The 25,766-nt window shown below is 32.0% G+C and overlaps 4 protein-coding genes across 5 annotated transcripts in view; 1 reads left to right on the top strand and 3 right to left on the bottom strand.

Moving 5' to 3' along the window:
- LOC115885079 (probable G-protein coupled receptor CG31760) overlaps positions 1–7,751 on the bottom strand; it is a 204,491-nt gene extending 196,740 nt beyond the window's left edge. The window contains exon 1 of the mRNA XM_030903849.1: positions 7,541–7,751. The gene's annotated coding sequence lies outside the window, so the exon portion shown is untranslated. The remainder of the gene's footprint in view (positions 1–7,540) is intronic.
- Positions 7,752–9,089: 1,338 nt separating this feature from the next.
- On the bottom strand, positions 9,090–9,996 carry LOC115885078. Its single transcript, XM_030903845.1, has 3 exons — positions 9,829–9,996; positions 9,581–9,763; positions 9,090–9,504 (listed from the first exon to the last, which is right to left on the bottom strand). Exons 1-3 carry the CDS (start codon positions 9,872–9,874, stop codon positions 9,290–9,292), a joined length of 444 nt encoding a protein of 147 aa, XP_030759705.1. The 5' UTR covers positions 9,875–9,996; the 3' UTR covers positions 9,090–9,289.
- A 742-nt stretch (positions 9,997–10,738) lies between these two features.
- LOC115885073 lies at positions 10,739–11,894 on the top strand. The gene is made up of 3 exons (XM_030903837.1): positions 10,739–10,931; positions 11,084–11,263; positions 11,331–11,894. Exons 1-3 carry the CDS (start codon positions 10,871–10,873, stop codon positions 11,555–11,557), a joined length of 468 nt encoding a protein of 155 aa, XP_030759697.1. The 5' UTR covers positions 10,739–10,870; the 3' UTR covers positions 11,558–11,894.
- Positions 11,895–12,348: 454 nt separating this feature from the next.
- Positions 12,349–25,766, bottom strand: part of LOC115885072 (probable serine/threonine-protein kinase clkA) — a 30,579-nt gene continuing 17,161 nt past the window's right edge. The window contains exons 2-5 of one of the 2 annotated variants that reach the window (XM_030903836.1): positions 18,543–18,714; positions 14,902–15,705; positions 14,549–14,871; positions 12,349–12,566 (exon numbers count right to left, since the gene is read on the bottom strand). In XM_030903836.1, the coding sequence (XP_030759696.1) occupies positions 12,352–12,566; positions 14,549–14,871; positions 14,902–15,705; positions 18,543–18,714 (1,514 nt within the window). In that variant the 3' untranslated portion in view covers positions 12,349–12,351. Of the gene's footprint in view, positions 12,567–14,548; positions 15,706–18,542; positions 18,715–25,766 lie in introns of both variants that reach the window. The other variant, XM_030903835.1, reaches the window with a different exon arrangement.

The following is a 25,766-nucleotide window of genomic DNA, read 5'->3' as shown; positions in this document are numbered from 1 at the left end:
TATTTTTTGTAACTAATCCAACGTTGTGTTTATTAAACATCTGGTCGCAAGTCGTGAAAATGCTACTTGGACGCTAAACCGATTTTAACCAAATTTGGTACAAAAATACTGTGGCACCCGAGAATTTGGCCATTAGTTTTTGGTGGGGGCGGGGGGTTGGTAAGGGGGTATGGGAGGGGGTTAAAAATTTTAAAAAATCGTAACTCCAAAATTACAGTAGCTAGCGAAACGCGGTTTTCAATTTAAGATTTGGAATAATATTTGTATCAAAATCAGTCAAAGTCGTAGTTTTTGAGATAAAAAAAATTGAAAAAATTCCTTTACTTTGAAACTAAAAGAACTGCCTACCAACTTTTTATTAACATATTTTTGTATGGGCGGCTATACGTGTCTCCCGGCGCCATTTTTTTTTTAATTAATTTCCAAAAGCAGGAAAATAATTCTTCCTATCCTCTTCTTCCTATTCCTGGTTTCATATTGTCTATTACTTAAAGCACAGAATAAGAACAATACATAACAGATTTTACACCCTATGACCTCGCACGTTTTTCATGTTGTAAGCGAACAATCGCCCAACACAAACACAAAACAAACTTTTTGTTTTGTCGCCTTTCCACGCTCAAAGTTGGCCATTTAAATTTAATTCAAAATTTTTAAATTACATCGACCTATGTGCGACCGCGACGAGAAATAATTACACTTTATTATTTATGGGTTTATTTGTACACTTCTATTTTCACAGAAAAAGCTTTCCGGCTTCGGGAACGACATTAACCTAATTTCTGGCATTATTTCCGATGAACGTTGTTTTGTTGTCGTTTTTTATTAAAATATGAGCGAGCTGTTCGAAACTTGTTGCTTATTCTATTTATTTTAATACCCTGCTGGCAGAGCGAAACAGTTTACATGTATTGGCTTGGCGCATATGAGGAAGATGCATATATTTTATTTTTCGCCAGAAACTGTTCAATTTATTAGAATAAATATGTGTAAATGCAAAAAAAAAAAATTCTTGAAAGCAGTACCACAATTTTATAAAACGGGCCATTAAAATACTATGGATAACGCAAACGACGCCTCGCGAATTGAAACGGTATTCTATTGGTCTGACGTCACCCGCCGTTCTCGTCGACGCGCGATGGCCAGCAGCAACCAGACGTGTTCCGTTTATGTACGTATTTAGGTGGCACCCGGTAAGACATTTTTGTTGCTTTTAGCGTTGATTGAAGGAGCTTTTTATGCTTTTTTGTGCAGTTATTATTTGTATGTGTTGTGTGTTTTGAGAATTTTTTAAGTAATGGCAGATTCCGCGTTTGTAAAAGCACAATCAGATAAATTGCCAAAAGTCGATGCTTTTATGTTCGCTGCTTTTATAAATACAAATTCCCAATTTATTGGTGCTGAATTACTAGGAAAAAAACAGAGAGGTATGTAACATTTATTCTTTGTAGTACTGAAGCATATTTAAGTATAAGTAGGTACCTACTGTTACGAACTTTTATATAGTTATAAATATTAATGTTATAAACTTATTTTTCAGATCAGGTAGGGAGACGTATGGAGATAATGCTGTAGGTTATGTAGAAGTGAAAAGAGGCAAAAATATTTGTTTAGTACGTGGAAAAATAACTCCAGAGCATAGCGTGAAAAAGAAAGTTTTTTTTTATATATTGACACCCCCTTACCCTTGTTATTTTTAAAGATTGTTTTTTTGCGAAATTATAGGAAATAAATTGTTTATCAGTAATGAAAATATTATACAAGGTGTCCCATAAGCAAACGCCAAAATTAAGTTACTTATTTAAGTGAAACACCCTATATATTTTTGGATTCTTCGGAAATTTCTAGATATTCTAGATATATTTCATGTATAATATCCTATACCTATCTTGAAATGTTTACGAAATATTGACGGTTGAAAAGCGAAAAATACCTACTATTTTCTGGACCACCTTTTTTGAGACACCCTGTATAACTAGAATTAATTTTAAAAGAGAGTTTATGAAAAACAATGCAACTCTTTTATTTAATGTTTTCTTCTAAAACTTGCAGTTAAAGCTGTATGTGGGTGTCAAAATATAATGAATAACCCTGTACACATTCAAATTTCATATACCTATGTAAGACAATATACATAAATATATGAACTTACATCAAAATGATCTTCACAACAATAAATCGTAAAAATAGAGGATAATTTAACGTTTTTCTTTTCATCTCTTCTCATGGCCTTGGACCATTTTTTTCTGTTTTCGCTCATCCATTACTATTTATAAATATCACTAATTACTAATTATGTATTAATTAACACAAATAACTAAAATTTTGACTCGGATTCAACAGCGTTTAAAAGCAAACTGTGTAAAATACACAACACGCGTCTGGCTCCACTCAACCAGAAGAACGGCGGGTGACGTCACAGCGGCAAGGCGCGGCAGAGAGCGTTTGCCCGGCCATTTAAATTAACAATATTTAATTATTTTATATTAGAGGCATTTCTTAACCGATTTCAACGATTTTTTTTGTTCAATTTGTAATTATATGAACTATTTTTTAAAACCAGTATTTAAAAACATGCATTTTCCTCATTCCGCCCGCAGCGCTTCAACGGCAGAAATCGGAAATTATCATTATGTATTTCACGCTGCCGCCATGTTGATCGTATTAAAATAATATTAAAATCGTGGTTTTGTCATAATATTTACTTAAGTTATTTTAGTTTTTGTTAATTTCTAATGTTAATAAAACTGCCGAAAAAATATTAACGCGTAAAGAGGAGCGTAATTAGGACGTTGTTGGGTGCAATAATATTCAATAACTCAACTTCCCCGGATATTCAATTCTCCCGAAACAACATTTTATAGCTTCATAGTTTCTCACGCCAATTTGATCAAAAGCAAAAATTGATTCAAGATTCAAGCAGTTCGACGAAACAAGTGAGTAAAGAAAGTGCTTATTTTTTTACTTTATTCGATAGAAAATGGCAATCTGAATATAATTACATATTATAGTATGTCAACTTTTGACAATTTTGCTTAAAACAAAATTGCATTTTAAATTTCAATCTAGGGCTGTGTTAAAACACTATTTTTTATTCAAGGAGCCTTGGAAAAATAGATTTGAACGTCTAATGTTTTTGGTGTCCTGGCCGGCCATATCTCAATTTGTTCAAATGGAACGAGAGGGTGGCTCATTAGCATATTTGGAAAAAGCATTCTTTTTTGATTAATTTGGAACCACACACTGGGTATTTCGAGTCAAATTGTCGTTTATGCATCGCATGTTGCAATTTCAAATAAACCATATTCGAAAACGTCAAAAGTTAACAAATGATATTTCAGTCTATTCAGAGCGTCATTTTATATCGAATAAAGTAAAAAATGACAAGTTGTAGTCATTTCCGGTGAAACAGGAAGTGACAGAAAACAATTGAATACGTCAATCAATCCTAATCTATACTAATATATAAAATCCTTAAGTGACTGACATACTGATTAATCACGATCCTGCTCAAACCACTCAACGTAAGAAGCTCAATTTTGGCATACAGGTTGATTCTAGGGTGTAGAGGTTCGATAAGAAGGGATTTTTCGAAATTCCAGTTCCAAGGGGGTGAAACCACCATTTTTTATTTAAAAAACGGTCAAGTTTCCGAAAAAACGCTTAAACACGTATATTTTATTTTCTTTTTTTACATATTTTAAGATTTTTTAAAAATGAATACAGGGTGTTTCGAAAAATCTGGTCATTGATTAATCACGATCCTGCTTAAAGCGCTTGACGTAAAAAGCTGATTTTTGGAAAACAGATTGACTTTAGGGTGTAGAGGTTCGATAAGGAGGAATTTTTCGAAACTCGAATTCTAAGGGGGGTGAAACTATACCTTAAATATTAAAATATTTTTTATTTAAAAATAGGTGAGTTTTTCGGAAAAACACGTATATTTTATTTTGTTGTTTTACATATTTTAAGATTTTTTATAAATTTATTCAGGGTGTTTCATAAAATATGACCATTGAGTAATCACGATTAAACTGCTTGACGTTTATAGCTGATTTTTGGCAAACGGATTGACTGTGGGGTGTAGAGGTTCGAGGGGTTTCTCGAATCACAAATTCCAAGAGGGTGAAAACGCCCCTCAAATATTACAATCTTTGTTATTTAAAAAACGGTTAGTCTTTCGGGAAAACTTTTAGACAAGCATAATTTATTCTGTTTTTTTACATATTTTGAAATTTTTTAAAAAATTATACATGGTGTTCCAAAAAGTTGGGTAATTTCTTCCACGATTTTGCTTAAACTGCTTGACGTAAAAAGCTTATTTTTGGCAAACGGATTTTTCGAAAGTCAAATTCCAACGAGATGAAACTACCCCTCAAATATTACCAAGTTATAATAATATCGCCATATTGTTTTTTCTCATGCTGACATAAATGTGAGAAAATTTTATCCAGTTTGTGTGTCAGTGGAAATTCTTGCTTTGCTTTATCATCACCATTATAAATGATTAATTCGACGTGAACGAAGTCGCTGGTACACGCTAGTTTATATCATGTACTAACATACCAAATGTCGATTTTCTATCAGCAAAAATAAAAAAGTTATAGAGGTAAACCAATTTTGAGACGCACCCGGTAAATATTAACTAAAATATGTAGAAGAAAATAAAATGATTTTTTCTTAATAGAAAAAGATTTTTTAAAAAGCCTCAACAGTTGTTTCTGTTTCTTAATGACCTCAACTAAGATCGTGGTTCGTAAAACTAAACCAAAGAAATGGTGGCGAGATGAAATAAAGCCACCCTATTCAGTATAACGGTTTGGTATCATTACTCCTGGCTTTAGGGCACAATTTCCGGGAGATTTCTTAATGGGGCAGAGCGTAAACCAAGACTGTGGGAGTGAACAAAGCCTCTTAGGCCCCCCTTAGGCGCTCTCTCTTTACTGCTTAGATTGGAAGCCGTCGATTATGCAGGATATAACAAAACAAATCTTGGTTTCTTATTTTCCTTATAGGCTTTAAGTTTTAACTATGATTATTAACTTTTATCTATGACTTATTAATTACCCGCTCGCTTGTTTTTGAGGTCCAACGACATGTAGCCCGTGACATTTGTTGTCTGTCATTTTAATTCACAGGTAAAGGGCATTTTCTGTCATTTTTTGGATGTCTTTTGTCGAAATACACACACCGGAAAAATCTAGGGATATCATTTTATTAAAGTTAAAAATAAATGTTTTGAATAAACAACTACATATTTGTAGGCCGATTCTTTCTACTTCGATTGAAACGAAGTATTCACACTAGTTATTTCTAAATTTGGGATATTTGCAGAAGTGTTTGTGCATTTTTTGTCAAATGTATAAAAAGCACCTAGCATCAATTATTGGAATTTAACCTGTACTGGCTATGTTTTTATGATAACTGGCCAGAATTCATTCAAATAACTCTGTTTAGTATTAAACGACATTATGGAGCGTAGACCTTACAGAGACGAAATGCTAAGGGCCATGGTTATGCTTGAAACTGGAATGCGCCAAATCGACGTAGCTAGAGCATTAAATACAACGCAAAGTGTAATATCGCGATTAAGTGCATGCTACCGTGAAAGTGGTGATGTTGCTGAAAGGCACACAAGGCGACATCGCATTACTACCCCAGCAAGATCATTTTTTACAATTAAATGCTCGACGCCGACCGACTCTTACAGCACCAGAGCTTAGTTTAATTCTCCAGGAAACACATAATGTAACCGTTAGTCCTGACACTGTTCGCAATAGATTAAGAGAGGTCAACTTAAGAAGCAGACGCCCCTGGAGAGCTCAACCCTTAACGAGAGGAAATCGAGAGGTACGATATTTTGTGGGCTCAAGATCATGTTCAGTGGTCGAATGAACAATGTGCCAATGTTCTCTTCACGGATGAGTCACGCTTTGGTTCAATTCATCCGGATTCGAGAAGGATTAGTGTATGGAGAGAACCAGGAAATCTTATTCGGTTGGATCATGTTCAGGAAGTGCACCCTTATCAAGGTGGAACAATTATGGTCTGGGGAGGAGTCCAGTTAGGCCGAAAAACCGATCTCGTTTTTCTTGAAAGGTTTCTGAGAGGAATCACATATCGTGATTTAATTCTTGAGCCTGTCGTGTTAATAAGAATATATAAACAAGGATAATATTTAGCTTAATTCAATAAACTATTGATTTCTAACCAAAATTTTTCTTGGCGGATGATAATCAAAGGCCAAAATGACATTCCTCGCAAATTTTGAAGTATAAAGCTTGATTTTCATGCATCCGTTATCCGACTATACGACGGTACGATATTAATTTTATTGGTTGATTTTAAAGACTTCGATTGGTTAACCGTTTCTAACCAATCAAAGTCTTTCAATTCAACCAATAAAATGTTAAAATGAATATCGTATCATCGTATCGTCGGACAACGGATGCATGAAAATCAAGCTTAATTATTGGAAAAGTCAAAAGTTTGTTAACCACTAATTATGATGTTCTGAATGCTTACATTAATATTAGGTGACCAAACTTTTACGCTAATTGAAACCACTAATTTATTCTACTAATTGTGAGGTTCTGAACGAAGCTTAAGTAGAAAATTTAACACTCTGTAGATATTTGTGAAACAGAAATTTTGTTACAACGCCGTCAAAAAATATATACAGTATGTCCCCAGATTGTTTTTCCTCTTGTAAAAACAACGCGCGGACCGTACTAGAAGAATGACATAAACATCTAAAAATGCATTCATAATTAAGTTCAAACTGAATACGAATAACATACATTTTTTTATTAAAAAAAAAATTAAAAAATTGTTAATATTTATTTTAATGAAACAGTTTCCTATACCTATATTTCTTTTTATTTATATTATGCGTAAGTAAAAAATATATACAATTTTGTGCAAAAAATAAAAAAACAGCAGGATTTTTTTAATTACAAGCAAACAAAACAATTGAAAAAATATTTCAAAAGTCATTTCACAGATAAAAAAAAATATCTCGTATATTTTTGGTGGTTCCTTTTCTGTAAGAATAACCTTTTTTATTAGTTTTTAAAGAAAATATATTTTTTTAAATGTCATTGGGTTTATTTATAATCCACTGACACATACATTATCGGACAAAAGTAGACAAACTTTTGTCCGATAGTGCCATCCAAATATTGACGTTACTTCAGAAATTATTTGGAAAAAATCGAAATAAAAATGAAACTTCTACACCCTGTATCTCCGAAACTAAGCATTTTAGGACTTACATTTATAAGAACTTTTTTACTTATTTTTATCTGCAGAATACGCTGCCGAAGTTTCCGGAATACAGTTCGGACCACCCTGTATATTTTTTTATTTTTTAAACTTTCTGACTCAGTGGTAAAATACATATAATTATTTTAGATCGTGTACCTACATTATGAATGAACCGATAAAAAATATTATTCAACAATAAAATTTGAAGCATCCCCTATGTAACCCCTTTATACCGAGTCACATATCTCAGTACAAAACACCCCAAATACCTTACCTGTTTATTCACGCCTGGTTCACACCCGAACGTGTGAACACATACGCGATTCGTCCCCCATTTAGGTCGCGTTCACACTGTACGTTGCGCGACGGACACTTGTAAGGTCGGGTTCACGCGAGCGCGCCCACGTTGGTGCTGCTGCTGCCTCCGTAACAGCCGCTAGGTGCCGCCACTCGTGATTCTCGGCGGCAACTGAAGAGCGGACGACAGCGACGCTTTGTTGCTCGCCGCCGGTTTCAGCTGCGGACTTGAAAAAAGGGACGCGACGAACGCAGGCGTCATTTACCGGATCCGGGAGGCATTAGGGATGATAGGGATAGAGGGTATTGGTGAGGAAAGGTCAGCTGGGGTGTAGGGATCACTTCGGAGGAGGAGAGGATAAGTTGGGGAAGCTGAGATTAGTAAAAACTGTCACTTTTTTTCATCTAGTTAACAGTTTTTGAAGTTGTCAGTTGTCATCAGATAAAACCACTCAACGTAAGAAGCTCAATTTTGGCATACAGGTTGATTCTAGGGTGTAGAGGTTCGATAACAAGGGATTTTTCGAAATTCCAGTTCCAAGAGGGTGAAACCACCCCTCAAATATTACAATATTTTTTATTTAAAAAACGGTCAAGTTTCCGAAAAAACGCTTAAACACGTATATTTTATTTTGTTTTTTTACATATTTTAAGATTTTTTAAAAATGTATACAGGGTGTTTCGAAAAATCTGGTCATTGATTAATCACGAGCCTGCTTAAAGCGCTTGACGTAAAAAGCTGATTTTTGGAAAACAGATTGACTTTAGTGTGTAGAGGTTCGATAAGAAGGGATTTTTCGAAACTCGAATTCTAAAGGGGTGAAACTATCCTTCAAATATTAAAATATTTTGTATTTAAAAACCGGTGAGTTTTTCGGAAAAACTCTTAAACACGTATATTTTATTTTGTTGTTTTACATATTTTAAGATGTTTTTTAAATTTATACAGGGTGTTTCATAAAATATGACCATTGCATGTCCCTGATGAGTTTATCGAAACTTTTTTAGCATTAAAATATGTCGCATTTATAGTAATTTTTACCCTCAAAATTTCATTTAAAACGCTTAAAGTACTTGGAAGGAAATTATAATGAATCGAAAAAATATTAAAGACTTTAACCTGTAGCTACGAACAAAGCAGAATTGGACCTATGTTGATATGAAAAATAAATATTTTTTTTTACGTGAGGAATCTCTCCACGAGAGACTATCTCGGTACATGTTTTTTGAAACACCCTGTATAATATTATTCACCTTGTATGTTCACCCTGTATGTCTTAAAATTGTTAAAAATTTAAAAATTCCTAAATATAAAAATACCTTATGCAACCAGTTCTTTCCTAAATAATTTTACTGGTTGCATAACTTACTAATGTAAATCTTAGGTAAATAATTGAAGACAATTTGTTTTTCCCTTTGAAGGTTTTTCTAGTAATTAAATTAAGAAAAAACATGCATGAAACGCCTTTTTCTATTTTATAACATCAATTTCTTTATATAAAAAATTACAAAAGATACAACATCAGTCAATATATAAACGTACAGCTTTGTAAAATAAGTTGATAAAAAGTTTATTACAATTAAAAATTGAGATTCATAAAATACAAAATGTACATAAAGCCACAGAAATGGACGGATAAGTTATGGACCTAAATAGGTATTGCTTTGTACTTAAAAATAATCCTATATACTAGTCACTTTATACTAAAATTTGATAGAAGACCTATCAGCAAAAGTACAGCAGCAATGTGAGTAAAACTGGAATATACACAAGTAAACTGTATAATAAAGATTTTCCTGCTGCATTGCATTCGTTCTCTGAACAATAGCATTCCTCCCAATAAATACCATTGTCATATACACCCCAATTACAAACACCAGTTACTCCGGTATCGGCTACAGAAGCACAACGTCGAATAACTTGCCTCCATCTTCCATCCCCTTAAAAAAAGAAAAAAAATTATCTACCTCACAAAAAAACACAATTAATGAGCTCAAAATCAAAACTATAACATACATATAAATCCCTTGGGGCTTTGCTGAGTGACTTTCATACAAAATGAACCAGGCATATGACTTTCTTCACTGTTGCAGTCGATAGCTATGTGATTGGCTTTGTCGAATTTCTTGTAGGCACCACAGTTGTCTTCGTTTCTACGATCCTCTGCTGAACTACATTGATAACACCTCACTGAATTACCTAAAATATAATTAAATTTTACTTTGGGAGTGGTTTGTTGACAGGAAACATTAAGGTTAACCCACCTATTTTAGCTATAGCTAATAATACAAATATCACTTTTATAAGCATCTTAAATAAGTACTCTAACTAGTTTTCAAACATAAAAATCAAGCAAACATAATAATAAAACATAAATTTCTAAAATTTGAACTTTTGTTCAAAATGATTTGTTTTTAATGACTACTGTGAAGTTCGCCATAAATAACTGCCATTTAGGTAGTGCCTAGAGTTCGCTGAACGGATGAATAAAATAAATTAAACGTCCGGTGAACTGTTTTTTGAAAATTTATTAAAATTGAAATATTATTATAATTCTATATATCTATTATAAATAAATAAATATTTAAATCCAAAAACAAGGTTTGGAAAATCATAATAGTTTATTTTTATTTTTTGACTTGAATATATTCATTTCAAAATGTATCTACAACAAATAACAATTTAAAGCAATTAATTTAGTAATATGGAATTTGTAGAAAATTGAAAAATATTAGCAAAATAAGAGTTTTTCTTGTATAAAGGAGTTTGTAAACCTGCTCTGGTGTACGCATTTGGACCATAATCATAATAAAAAATAATATTCCTGAAAGAGAGGGTTTATCCATAAAACTAAGTTTGATTGCGTCCTCATTTATTGTTCTATTTTTTTATACGTTTTATTCTTATTCTAATGTAATTCTACAGTTGTATTCTCGCACTCCTGAACAATTTTCTCAGTAAAGGAGTAGAAGTAGATCTCCACTTTTTATAATAGAACCTTTTGGATGACTGAATATGTTCAAAATACAGTTCAAAAGTAATAAGAGTTACGATAGAGCCTAGTTTTTCAGCATTTTTAAGTTTTTTTTCATAAAAACGGACGATTAATTTTTGTTATTTATCCGTTAAGAGTACGGTTAAACACTTCAAGTAGCAAACGCCTGAATTAATATTAAAGAAGAAGAGGGCGTTGACAGTTTTCAAATTTTTAAGCCGACCAATCCTTTTAATAATTATTTTAAATTGATATTTTTCAAGCAAAAACAATCAATTTGTTCTTGATCATACACACACAAACCCGCAGTAATGAGTTTTCTAACAAGAACTGTCCTTGGTTTATCACTGCTCTGTATTTTTATCGATATATGTAAGTATTTTCAGGCGTTTAAATTAAGGTTATATTTTTATTTATTAATTACTAAAATTTTATGTATTCTCAATCACAGATCTTTGATATTATGTACAACAAACCCGAAAATTCCTAGATGTATTCAGTTTTAATTATTTCTATCGCTCTAGGTTACGGAATCAAATGTTGGGACTGCAGATCTGATGCCGATTCCAAATGCTCAGATCCCTTTGACAATACTACGTTCGCAATAACAGATTGCGATCAGATCAAGCCGATATCCTATATTTATGACAAGTACGATATTCGAACGCAGAAAAGCACGATATGCCGAAAAATTAGGCAAAAAGGTTAGTAACAATAATTGTTAAAATATTAATTGAAAGTGTCTAAATCTTTGACTTTATTTTATTATAGTTAATGGAGTATGGAAGTATTTCAGAAGTTGTGCCTTCTTAGGAGAAGTAGGATTGAAAGGAGATGAAAGGTTTTGTCTAATGAGAACCGGTACGTACAATATCTTTATGGAATATTGTACATGTAACAGTAAGGATGGTTGTAATACGTCATCCCACGTAAGTAATTCTAAAAGGTTACTTATTTTTTCTGTAATAACGCTGTATATTTTATATAAAACTTTGTGATTAATTAAATAAGTTTAGTGATTAATTGAATAAGTGTACATATCTAGCTTAATTGATTTTTAAGATGCCTTATTAGTATATTAGATCTGACACCAAACTGTATTATTCTGATATTATGTGATCAAAAAGTTTAAAATATCCAGTTGACTTTGATTTAAGACAGTTAAAAAATACTAATACCATTTTCCAATTGTTTTTCTGTCATCATACAAAGGAAGTTTGACATAAAACTTTTTGATCATACTGTATAATATAATGTAATGTAATGACTGATAATGTAAGAGCTATATCCGTCCATTTTTATACTTATATTTTATACATATACACCTGAAATAAATGTACTTTGTATAGTTTTATTCTAAAAACAAAAGCAATAAAGTTTTATATCAATTTTTATATTTTTGTAACTTATTTTTAACATTAAAATTTAGTATACTCTTAAGTCAAATATAATAATTAAATTTGAGATTCAAAATCATTTTTGTTGTACAATAAACAATACTCCTATAAAAAATCTTATTATTAGTAACACTGCCATTTAAATCTATAGAACACAACATTAACATCAAAATAAATCTTAAAATTTATCTATCTAAAACTAAAACTTAAGATCGTTTATTTTAAAACATAAATTATAATAATAGATGAAATAATATATTGTAATGATGACACTTGCTTTTGCACTATAAGAATTATATCGTTCTGTAACATTTCTTAGAAATATTTATACAACCAGCCATTCTTGATGTCTTTCTGAACAAAAGTTTGAAAATCGTGATGAAGAGTTTCTGTTTTTATGACCAAAAGGATAACAGTGTTACTAGGGACACTAAACTAGCCAAGAACAGGTTGAAATTCAGTCCACTAGCTGAATTGCATCCATCGTACTGGCAGTACTCGCAGAAATCCAAAGAAATTCCTCTTGCCACCGGATCGTAACACGTACCAACGTCTCTTTCAATCGGGATCATCTCACATCGTCGAATGTAAGTTACTTGATGTTCACCAACTACAAAAAGAAATTACCTTCGAAATTACATAAATAATACAAGTCAGGCAACCAGATATACACATACACCATAGAATTTTAATGGACGCATTATATTGTAATGTAGATTGAGTAATTCTTTTAAGACGCTACCTATCTCGAGTTATTTTTCGAGTGAAAGTGCGTTCTGAACTTAAGAACTTCGATATGACCTAAATAGCGACCTGTGTAGGTACTTTGTCGTGTATATAAGTTGTTTGACTGAAATGAAAGTGAAGGTCAGGCCGTTGTTAACTTTTTAGATTTAAAATTTAAAAGCCGCAATAATGGTTTGTTTTGTTTGGTAGTTAACACTGAAAATTTGTTTTTTTCTATTTGTACTAAAATTCTAGCTTCCTACTGGTTTTAGAGAGTGGTTTTTTTTGTTTGTGGTTCCTATTCTATGGCGCAAAAAATTCAGGATGCGCGTATAAGAATTTTTTCATATAAATTTTACGATTAGACCTACAAAGTAGGATCAAATTTGAAATACCCGGTATATTAAAATATATATTAATCTCTGGTATGCAAATGTACCGGGTGTCCCACTAAGAATAGCTCTCGGCTGTATCTCGGAAAGTATTAGCCGTAGGGCTTACGGAAAAAATATTTAACTAAAGGAGCTATGAGAAATTGCTGGAAATTATTTTCAAGTTTGTAAAACGGCCGCTAAGTGGCGCAACTGCTATGGAAAATAAGAAAATAGATTTTTCACAGGATTTTGCTTAGATAATGGGTACTATAAATAATAGCTTCATAATCTTCAGTAAATTATGGATTTTTTTTGTTAGAACCATTTTCCCATATCTGTTAAAATAAAGTGGTGGGGGAAGGTTAGATCTATCTTTATTTAAATGTTGATAACTCCGGACTGGATGATCAGAATCCAAAAAACGAGGGCTCGTTTAAAAGAGCGTTTCTTACTCTATATTCTACCATAATAATAATAATAATAAGGTTTTGAACGTAGACGCTAGGGGGCGCTTTCTTACAATTTAACAAACATAGCGCCTTTTTTCAAAAAAAAATTAAATACGATAGTATGTGCTATTTTAGCTGGTAGTAAAGAGTAGTAAAAGCTTAAAAAGTCAACAAAAACCGCATCTTGATATCTTCTTTCAAACCGAAGATGTTAGCAAAATTATAATAAATACCAAAAAATAAGCCCTTAATTACCTTATTTTTACAATACAGTATCAGTAGCCCTCTTGATTAGGCCTATTCTAACAAAAAAATAAGATAGAAACAGTTAGTTTATTTTAAAATCGACGAAATACCAGAATACCAGATGTATTAATATCTAATAATTAAGATATTAATAATAGTGAACAAGAAACGATGATTCAGTGAAGTCATGGTAGGCTTTGGAAAAAAGTTGCTTTTCCCCTAATAGTATAAACGTCAAATTGTTATTAGATCAACATTTTGATAGTGTTAGCAGCGTTTTTTTATCTTTTAAATGCTTTTTCAAAATGCCTTTATTATTTGAAGTAGTTGTAGTTGTTGGCATTTTGAAAAAGCAATCAAAAGATAAAAAACGCTGCTAAGACTATCAAAATGTTGATCTAATAACAATTTGACGTTTATACTATTACGTCAGAAGCAACTTTTTTCCAAAGCCTACCATGACTTCACTGAATCATCGTTTCTTGTTCACTATTATTAATATCTTAATTATTAAATATATAATTAAGAATACAGTTCTCAAAATTTTCTCGAATTTTAAACTACACCATTTAAAAATCATTTTGACTCAATGACTAGGGCTTGATCAAAATTATCATCGATTGTCATTCCTCAACCGTCTTTGACGCCTTTTTTTGCTCGAATTGTATAACTTATTATTATTAACCATTTTATAAATAGCCGATCTCTGTATTTCTTTATACTCCACTGACGTATCGATATTTTTAATTAATCGATTAGACATTTCTAAAATCGCCACATCCCTACTTTATACTCACTTCTTTGAACTTTTTTGACACACACGTTCCTCATTCTCCTTAACCTGGCCTCCTCCTCGTTACAAGTGACCAGCCTGGGTCCTCCAGATTGACTCTGAGCCAGCGCTTGCGACCTCTGGTAGTTGTAATCCCTGGGAGGGTATTGAGAATCGTAGTTCCTTCCTTGCTGATTATAGTCCCTGTTATTGTAGTCCCTATTATTGTAATCACGGTTGTTATTGGGGTCTCTGCTGTAGGGATCGCGGTTGTCCCTATCGAAATACGGATCCCTATTGTCTCGGTTGTTGTAATCCCGATTATTGGAATCTCTGTTATTGTAGTCCCTGTTATTGTAGTCCCTGTTATTGTAGTCCCTGTTGTAGTCCCTGTCGCGGTTACGGTCCCTATCAAAGTAGGGGTCCCTGCTGTTGGGGTCCCTGTAGTTTCGGTTGTCCCTATCAAAATCACGATTGTTAGGGTTAGAGTCCCTATTATTAGGGTCACGGTTGTAGTCCCGGCGATTATCATACCTGTCATCCCTATTATTAGAATATCTGTCGTTAGGGTTTCTGGTTGAACTGTCCCTATTATTAGGATACCTGTCCCTATCATTATAGTTTCGATTGTAATCGCGATTAGGATCATTAGTAGAACTCTCCCTATTATTATAGTCTCTATGAGAGTCATAGTTTCTGTCATAACTCGAGTTAGAATCTCTATTGTTAGGGTACCTACCATACTGGTCCCTATTATTATAGTCCCTATCATTAGGATTTCTATTAGGGTCCCTATTATAATCCCTATCATTAGAATTCCTATTTGAGTCCCTGTTATAATAGTCCCTATCATTAGGGTTCCTATTAGGGTCCCTATTATAATAATCCCTATCTCTTTGGTCTTGATAATTCGTATAGTTATTATTCGTTCTATTATAGTCCCTAAAATTCACGTCAGAGTGGTTAAAGCCTCTATAATCGTCCCTATAACCCCTAGAATCGTTATGGTATTGTCCGTCGGTATAATTTCGGTTCCTGTCGTCGTAAGGTCGTGGGTTCGAGTCTCTGTGATAGGGATCTCTATTTCTGTCGTCGGGACTTCTATAGTTCGGGTCCCTATCATCGTAGGGCCCGCGTTTAGGGTTCGTGTCCCTATAATTTTCTGTGCTTCGTCCGTAGTCTCTATAAAAGAAGTGCTGTGGTCAGATTTTCTAACTACAATAAGGATTCGTACAGTTACAATAACCCGGGACTACAAAAACCGGTTTCTTTGAGGTGTTAGAGCCAATTAGGTATACATAGGTCATCATTCTACTAGAAGGGGATTTTTGGTCGAATTTGTACACATGCGCGAATCACATTGCATCACAGCTGTAATGTAGGTACCTATAGCTACTAATAAACAGAATATTATTCATAAAATATTTTCTCCCTCTCAAAAAAAAATGATAAAATATTCAATGTGCAGACTTAATATTTTGATTATACTATATTATGTTTATTTTTCAACTAAACAGTCAATTTGATGTGAATAGTATTTCGCTTAGTGTAGTGAGGTTCTTCAAATATTGCATTGAAGAAGCTCTTGCTCTTCTTCAATAGGACAAAATCTTCAAAAGACAGAAATTTTGATGTTTATTTTTTATCTTTTTTTCAATAGAGTGAGCTTCTTCAAATATTTCTTTGAAGAAGCTCTCAAGATTCTTAAAGAGGCATCTCAAGATTTCAATTTTATTAGTTGTCTCACAATGAATTTCGATTTTTCTTAAATATTTCTCATTACAGTGAGCTTCTTCAATATTAATTGAAATAGAGTTCTTGAGCTTCTTAAAAATTACAACAATTCTAAATAACGCCGAAATTTGGTGTTTATCTTCCTGATCTATTTATTATTTATTTTTATCTTACAGTGGTGAGATTTCTCAAATACGCGAAGAAGCTCACTAGACCTCAAGATTACATTTTTTTAGATGACACAGGAATTTCGATTTGTTATCTTTCTTAAATATTCCTCTACAATGAGTATTGATGAAGCTCACTATAGTGAGTTGCATTAATACTCATTGAAGAAGCTCTTGAGCTTCAATAGGACAAAATCTTCAAAAGACAGAAATTTTGATATTTATTTTTTATCTTTTTTCTCAATAGAATGAGCTTCTTCAAATATTTCTTTGAAGAAGCTCGCAAGATTCTTAAAGAGGCATCTCAAGATTTCAATTTTATTAGTTGACTCACAATGAATTTCGATTTTTCTTAATTATTGCTCATTACAGTGAGCTTCTTCAATATTAATTTAAATAGAGCTCTTGAGCTTCTTAAAAATGACAACAATTTTAAGTAACGCCGAAATTTGAGCTTCTTCAAATACTTTTATGAAGAAGCCCGCTAGACCTCTTCAATTTCGATTTGTTATATTTCTTAAATATTACCTTACAATGAGTCTTGATGAAGCTCACTATAGTAAGTTTCATTAATACTCATTGATGAAGCTCTTGAGCGTCTTTCAGTTGGAAATTTTTTAAAGATAATTAACAATCTTAAAGATTTTTGTAGAAGTTCTTCTTGAAAGGCCTGTTTAATTTATTATTTGACATTAAAAATATTTATATTAATTTTATCTTGAAGAAGTCCAAATCAAGTTCATAGACTACACGTCTGGAAATGTGAGTTATACATATTTTTCTTTGAAATTTGAAAATATTTGTGAATAATATTGTAGAAAAGGCCCTTAAAGCTATATTTAAACAGATTTTATAGTTAGTTTAGTTCCAAAAAATATGGATGTATGAGTTTTGGTTAAATGACAGTCCTGTTCCAACTACACTACCTGTAAATGTCAGAAAAAAATAGATTTTAGTAGAGTTAATTTGGTCTAAGTAAACAGATGTATTAGTGAAGGTGAAAGCAAAGCTGTGAAATGTTAGTGATACATATACAAGATGTGATGCAAAATGTGAACTAGAGGTATGTATATTAGCACAATAAATATACCTAATCGACTCTACACAAACCAATTTAATCGAAAAAAATTAAAATGCAATTTTAGTAAAAAAATAGGTAATTTCTGTTGTAAGAATTATATTTTATCATAAAATTTACTAAATAATTATCATTTTAGGAAGAACAAATTTAACTACATTGTCCAGAAAAATTACATATTATTTATGAATATTATATCGATTAAATTGGCCTCATGAAGTCACTTATCACTCAAAAAAAATGTTAATTTACAGGGCGAGTCTCAAATAAGTGCACATATTTCCAGGGCTAGTAGATCTGGATAAAAAAATAAAGATTTCAGTTAACGTCTCCTTTTTGCTGCCAGGGCTAATCTGGACGGGGCATACTTTGTTTACGCGGAATCCGAACCGCGGTCCTCGGCCATATCATGGTCAATGGCCTACCGACTTGGAAAGTGTCTAAAATCGACTCTACGAGATATCCGATCTCATCCGGCCTCGAACCGGCGTGAATGAGCAGTGTGTGTCAATAGATTTGACACTTTTGCCTTTTTTTGGACAACAGCACGATACAGAGTTTCGAACCGGTCACCCGTCCATCCACTAGTATCGCCTTACGTCGCTTAACTTCGGTCTTCTAATGGGAATCGGTGTTTCGACGTAGCTGGTTCTCGATAAAAGAATCATATTTTCTCTTTACCGTTTTTCAGAAAAGTTCAAAATAGCTGAATTATTTTACTTCGAAAATTTAATAATTTATTAATATATTTTTTCTTAATTTTTTATTCATAACCACTGGATTTTTTCTGACTACTTATACCCAATGTTGTCATATCATGAAGCTATTATTTATTCAAATTATTTTTCAAAAAGTACAAAATTTTGAAAAATTATTTTTTTTCGCGACAAAAAATTGATGGGGGACTTATTACCACCCTTAAAAATATGTGCACTTATTTACCCTCACCCAATATTAATATTTCTTTGATTGCAGGTCAAACAACTGTTAGTTACACAAATGCAGATTTTATATTATTTATTTTCAAAATAGTTATCTACCTGTTGTCGTAAGGTCTGGAATTATATGGATCATACTGTGAGTTGTAGCCTGATTGATATCCGGACTGGTAAAATCCTCCCCCTCCGTATCTTAAGATATCTGACGTATTGAATATGTCCGCGCAGCTCCTGTCAATGTCACTCGAACAGGCCCAACATTGTAAACCATCAGCTGAAAGAAAAAATAAATAACTATGTACTTTTTTTATTGATAAAAAAGACGATAAAATGGTATGAAAATATGAAAATATAATGGTGTATAAAACGTTACGTTTTAAAAAATATTCAGAAATTATTATTTCAAGGAATTTATTATGAGTAGAAAAAATATTGTGCTGGGTTGGCGTTGGTTTCTATGTAATTTGACAAATAAATAAAGTTGTCTCTTTAGTTGTCAGTTTTGAGCCAATATTTTTTAATTCTCTTTCGTGTGGATTGCTAATTGAATTGGAACCAGAAAATTTTCAAAAAAGGAAGCAATTAAAAAATATGCGATAAGAAATAAAGTTTTTAACCTATCCTCGCTGTTAAAGTGTCATTGTGTTGTCATTTAATCTACACTTGCGGTTAAAATACTATTTTATCTACTATTTTTGATAGATATAAGGCAATTTTAACAGTTGCTATGGAAAAAAAGTAAAAAGGCTAAACCGGACGTATTGAGGTTTCTGTTAAAAGCCCAATCAACATGGCGTCGTACCTGTCAAATTGAGAGGTTTAAAAAAAAAGAAATAGAAAAATTTTAAATTGAATGAGTCAATGAGTAAATTGAAGTTATTACGAAAATTTCTATGGGGATTTGATACCAAAAATTTTTAAACTACTTATTATTGGGGTTTCCATATGTCCAGAGTTACCCGGACGCGTATTTCCATAATATACCATGTAGAGAGCATAGGGTATCTAAACCCCGCCCCCAAGCTTAGTTCAGCAGTGAAGATGTCTCTAGCGCGGTATAGAATGGAATAGGATAATGCGCCAAATGCGGTATAATATGGAGTCGACTTCTCAGCGTCAGCGTTACAACATGATATAAGCCACGTGAGCCTTCTTAGTCGCAAAATGTAAAAAGTGCATTTTGTATTAAATTAAAAACTACACCCGATTTTGGCGCATTTTCCAATTCCATTCTATACCAGGTTAGAGACATCTTTGCTGCTGAACTAAGCTTGGGGGCGGGGCTTAAAGACATTATGCCCTCTACATGGTATATTATGGAAATACGCTACGACTTTCTCATTTACTTTATTGAATATTTTAGTCTCTACGATGCTACAGCTCTACTTAAGCGATGCATGTTCGAAAGTACCCATTTCTATACTTTTGCGCTCAAATTTTTCTCCTGAAAAGTGAATGTTTTTTTGCTTTATGTTTTGCTGATTCTGGTGCTATTATTTGCGTCCTTTATTGGTTCTTTTCTGCGACATCCGGATATTGTCCGGATTTCAGAGTTCATTAGTCCAGATTTTGTCGAGATTTCTGAGTTCAAAAAATGTCTATACCTAATTTCACATCTAATCACAGTATAAGTGTAAAAAAGGTGTTATAAAGAGTTTATATGATAGGGCAAAAATAATATGATCAGACGACATTTCACTAAACAGAATCTGAGATATAAACCATATAAAAAATGCATTAATAAAGAACGAGTATCCACCATATTTTATTGACAAAACATTAAACGAAATACAAACCCCAAATCATAGACATAATGATAACAATACACAATATATACAACGTACAATTCCATACATACGAGGCGTTCCGGAAAAAAATAAGGATAGGAAAACAATATAACATACGAATATCTTTAAAAACAGAAAATAAACTTAGATCCACTTTATCACATATTAAACCAATGAATACGGAACAACAAACAAAAAATGTAATATACAAAATACTATGTGAATGCGATAAACGTTACATTGGTGAAACATCTAGACCCCTTAATTGTTCGAATTAAAGAACATAAAGATTATTTAAGAAAGGGAAATTTTTACAAATCTAAGATTTATCAGCATTCATGGGACACAGGGCACAGAATAAATTTTAATAACGCCAAAATCATAATGAAAGAAGCGATAGCCTCTAGAAGAAAAATAAAAGAGGCTTTTTTTAATACAATCTAATAAAAATAAATGTATTGCTCATGCATCTGTAGATGTTAGTAATGTATGGCAATCGCAATCGCTTCTTTGGTTTTAAAGAACATAACATAAATAAACATAGCATAGGTAATAATTAAAAATAATCATACAGAAAGTTTGGGGCTTTTTGGTTTTACCTTATTAAGTAATTGTTATCAGGTAGTAATTGTTAATTTTGAAGTTTAACTTGGATATAATGTCATTTTAACAGAACGTCAACGGTTTTTTGTAGACGTGTCTGTTTTAAAAAACTAAAGTGTTCTCGAAGAGTTGAATTTAAATATGTAAATAGTTTTTTTCTTAATTCTTTGAATTTTTTGCTACCGACGACGGAAATAGATAAACTTTCCGAAACGTTAAGCATTTTTTTGTTCGTTGGGCAAATTTTTATATCTGTAAACCTAACTTCTAACAAGTAGTTTCCGTTTGGGTTAAGGCAGAAGTGTTTACAAAAAATATCTATTTTATTTTGTAGATTTTCTTGCAGTACATACAGTTTTACTTTATTTATTATAGGGTACGGTACAATTTACATAAACATCTAATAAACTTTTCCCATGCTGTTCTAATATCAAAAAAAACATATTCATAAGAAAAATATGTATGCATTCATATGGTCGACAGTATATTTCCTATGCATACTTGCACGTTGAAATCACTAACTTATATCAATAAAACGACTTGGTATAGTAATAACCAAAGGTTATACAGAGTGGCTGAATACTATAAGGCTGTTGCTGAAGCGATCACTTGCAGTTTCTTTGTTTGAAAGTCAGAAGGTGTGGGAATGACTTAATAACAAGCATATTTCTCAAACAATTTCTTCCCATTGTTATTTAGAGGTTCCTAACAAGCGTGGATAAAAATTATTTTATATTGTTTCCGGTTTTTTCGATGAAAACCTGAAAAAAAAAACGTAAGAGTAACGAATAGTTTTATATTATACGAAAAATGTTTGTTTTATTGTAGTTTTATAATAATCACGACAGACTTTATACCGATGGTGAAATAAATTTCAAGGTAAACCAACGCATAATAACATTTCAATGATACTGCTGCTAGCTGAGTGGTTGGGTATAAACGATTGCATTTTACTTGGTATTTTCAAACCATTACATAGACCAGCGATTTTCTTTCGAGCTGCTGTTATATATTTTAAAAACAATATTTTATCTTGGCTTCCACGATTTTTAAGATGAATTGAATGAATCGTAAAATGGTTTTCCGCTCACTTTTGATGTTTGATACAGTGGTGTACGAGTCCCCATTTTTTTATACAGGGTGTCCCAGAAATAACTACAGATATTTTAAGGGGTCGTAGATCTCGATAAAAGAAACATATTTTCTCTTTACCGTTTTTCAAATAAGTCCAAAATAACCGACTTATTTTACTTTGAAAATTCCTCCAAAAAAAATGATTTTTTGGTTAAGTTTTGAAAATATATCCATATTATCAAAAAATAATGTTTTTAAAATAAAAACGAAAAAAAAAATCCAATTTATTTTTCGCGAAAAATACCCCATAGGTGTGTTTCTGGGGTCGAAATATACCACCAGTTAAAATATCTGTAATTATTTCTGGGACGCTCTGTATTTTTTTTTTCTATTCGAAGAGGCGGTACAGGAGAAGTTTAATTAAGTCGACTGGTCGTTCTGTGAAAATAGCTAGAAATTCAGTTTTAAAAAGATGCATTTTTGTACTCAAAACAATGGCGGATTTTTTTTAACATTTTCTAAAAGTTATTTTAGAAAATGTGTACGAAATGTGTAAGTTATTACAGTGATGGGGGGGGGGGGTAGTGATACTATTTTTTTAAGTTTTAGTTTGTGTAATGTAAATTATAAAGAGCCGTTTAATAATATACCGGGTGCGTCTCAAAAGTGCCTCACCCTTATAACTTTTTTACTTTTTCAGTTAAAAAAACGAGATTTAGTATGTTAGTATATGACATAAATTAGGATTGATTGACGTATTCAATTGTTTTCGGTCACTTCCGGTTTCACCGGAAATGACTATAACTTTTGATTTTTAAACGGCACCCTCGGTATTTTTTTAATTTATTCGATAGAAAATAAAACTATGAATAGAATGACATATCATATGTCACTTTTGACATTTTCGCATATAGTTTATTTGAAATTATAACTTGCGGTTCGTAACGAAAATTTGACTCGAAATACCAAATGTGTGGTATCAAATTATTCGTAAAAAAATGCTTTTTCTAAATATGCTAATGAGCCACCCTCGTTCCATTTGAAAAAATTGAGATATGATTAAAAATACGATTTAAGCATTTTCTAACTGACCAGGATAAGACACTAGAAACACTAGACGATCAAATCTATTTTTCCAAGGCTCCTTGATTAAGAATTAGTGTTTTTAATATAGCCATGGCACTCTAGATTGAATTTTAAAATACAATTTTTTATTAAGCGAGAATGTCAAAAGTTGACATATGATGTGTCATTCTATTCAGAACGTCATTTTCTATCGAATAAAGTAAAAAAATATTGAGGGTGCCGTTTAAAAATCAAAATTTGTAGTAATTTCCGGTGAAACAAGAAGTGACCAAAAACAATTGAATATGTCAATCAATCCTAATTTATGTCATACACTAACACACCAAATCTAGTTTTTTTTATCTGAAAAAATAAAAAAGTTATAGGGGGTGAGCCACTTTTGAGACGCATCCGGTATTTTGTTTTTTGTCAAACCAAACAAAACAAAATAAGAACACCATGACTAAGTGAAATTAGTCAAGAAAGATAGGAATTGGCTATAACTAACATATTATAGCTTATATCGCTGAAAAGCTTAAAAATGGCGCTTTTTATGAAGTCATGGCCAACTATGGTTTCCATTTAAAAAAACATATGTTTGTGTCATATGCCAAGAAATGACAGGTTTTAGAAAAATTCGGAAAAATACAAACACATTAGAGATGTGATTATCTACAACTTTTATCTGAAACCTGTTTGTCTAAAATATATTATAATGGAATTAGGGACAATTTTTAAAATAGCCAAAATTTGTTTTTTCCGAAATATCTAGTAGGCCATAAACTTTTTAAAAAATCTGAAAGGCGCATATTATGACCTCAAAAAACTGCAATTCTTTCCCCATTTTAACCGACTCTCTATCTCCAGTAGTTTCCGAGATACCCATAGAGTACATCGTACGAAACACAACCTGTATTCTGTGAAATTAATAAAATAATATACAAAAAATATTATTTACACAAAATCCCAAGAAAACAGAGACTGTAACGATAAAAAACTCTATTTTAAGCTTCCTAGTTATAACCAGGAAAGAAATCCAAAAGTTAATTAAGTTTTATAGGTCAATTAACTGCACTTAAAATTATTTACTATATTTTTAACCCGATTATTTTCGACACTAATTAAACTGAACTCTGACTAAGACAGAAGGTTAGAGATACGAGAAAAAATGACTTAGCGGACGTTAGTCAACGAATATTATAATTTGTAACATGAAAAAATTAACTATTTTAAGTAAATATCCGTTTTTCTTGAAAATATTCTCCATTTTCACGATTGAATGGAGTCGAATAGATGAGAAATTAAAAAAACAAGGTCGAGGTTAATGGTTAGCGGCAGGTTTTATGGAGATTTGTATGTGCATTCGACTATACGCGGTGAATTAATAATAAATTTAATATGTTCAGTTCAAATTATGGTATTTTTTCCTGGTTTATATTCGATATGAATACGCTGTGACGAAATTTGTTAGTAAACAAGCTAAAAGTAGTACAATTTCAAGGATTTTGGATATTATTATTATTATTATTTGAGTAGGGTAATCCGCTAACTCTTATGCATTTTAATAGTTTTTTATTTCTTGCTGAAAGCTTATATCGTCTTGGATACGCTAACCATAAATAGAGTTATAACTCCCTTTCATAATTCAGGGTTAATCGAGGATTTGTTTTTTTACCTTAACTTTAAAACATCCTGTGCAATAATTTCGTGTGTATATTTTCCTAAAATTTAATTTTACGCTCAGAACCACGACTCCTGCGAGCATTCTGTTTTTTGATTCATGTCAATACATGCTTTGGTTAATGTTTATAAACGAAATGAACTGATAACGATCAATTTGCAATTTTTTTAATTATCATTACTTTTTGATGGAATTCTTTAATATGACGAGATGGTTTTGGTGACTATTATCGCCGTAACGTCATATTACACTGCATTGGATACTCTATATCTATATATATAAATCTGACTGTCCTGACTGATACTGACTCATCAACGCCCAGACCAAACCCTTGACCCTAGAAAGCTGAAATTTTGCACAGGGGTTCCTTTTATGATGTTTACGTAAGATAAGAAAGGATTTTTAAAAATTCATCCCCTAAGGGGGTAAAAAGGGGGGTGGAATATTACAATATATTTTATTTAAAAACGGTCAAGTTTCCGAAAAACGCTGAAACACGTATATTTTATTTTCTTTTTTACATATTTTCAGATTTTTAAAAATGTATACAGGATGTTTCGAAAAATCTGGTCATTGATTAATCACGATCCTGCTTAAAGCGCTTGACGTAAAAAGCTGATTTTTGGAAAACGGATTGACTTTAGGGTGTAGAGGTTCGATAAGAAGGGATTTTTCGAAATTCTAGTTCCGAGAGGGTGAAACCACCCCTCAAATATTACAACATTTCTTATTTAAAAAACTGTCAAGTTTCCGAAAAAACGCTTAAACACGTATATTTTATTTTGTTTTTTTACATATTTTAAGATTTATAAAAATGTATACAGGGTGTTTGGAAAAGTCTGATCAGAAAAATCACGATCCTGCTTAAAGCGCTTGACGTAAAAAGCTGATTTTTGGCAAACGGATTGACTTTAGGGTGTAGAGGTTCGATAAGAAGGGATTTTTCGAAACTCTAACTCTAAGGGGTGAAACCACCCCTCAAATATTAGTATATTTTTTATTTAAAAACGGTCAAGTTTCGAAAAAACGCTTAAACACGTATATTTTATTTTCTTCTTTTACATATTTTAAGATTTTTTAAAAATGTATACAGGGTGTTTCGAAAAATTGATTAAT

The sequence above is a fragment of the Sitophilus oryzae genome, unplaced genomic scaffold, assembly GCF_002938485.1.
Source record: "Sitophilus oryzae breed Bouriz unplaced genomic scaffold, Soryzae_2.0 scaffold_360_pilon_pilon, whole genome shotgun sequence".
NCBI classification, from domain to species: Eukaryota; Metazoa; Arthropoda; class Insecta; order Coleoptera; family Curculionidae; genus Sitophilus; species Sitophilus oryzae.
The sequence above is the reverse complement of the archived record's forward strand: the minus strand, read 5'-3'. Positions and strand labels throughout refer to the sequence as shown.

Excerpts from the sequence above, each read along its gene's own strand:
- LOC115885078 (XM_030903845.1), bottom strand. The coding sequence starts at position 9,874 with ATGCTTATAAAAGTGATATTTGTATTATTAGCTATAGCTAAAATAG. Across the intron at positions 9,764-9,828 it reads ATTAGCTATAGCTAAAATAG|GTAATTCAGTGAGGTGTTAT; the intron begins GTGGGTTAACCT and ends ATTATATTTTAG. Across the intron at positions 9,505-9,580 it reads AAGCCCCAAGGGATTTATAT|GGGATGGAAGATGGAGGCAA; the intron begins GTATGTTATAGT and ends TCTTTTTTTAAG.
- LOC115885073 (XM_030903837.1), top strand. The coding sequence starts at position 10,871 with ATGAGTTTTCTAACAAGAACTGTCCTTGGTTTATCACTGCTCTGTATT. Across the intron at positions 10,932-11,083 it reads CTGTATTTTTATCGATATAT|GTTACGGAATCAAATGTTGG; the intron begins GTAAGTATTTTC and ends CTATCGCTCTAG. Across the intron at positions 11,264-11,330 it reads CCGAAAAATTAGGCAAAAAG|TTAATGGAGTATGGAAGTAT; the intron begins GTTAGTAACAAT and ends ATTTTATTATAG.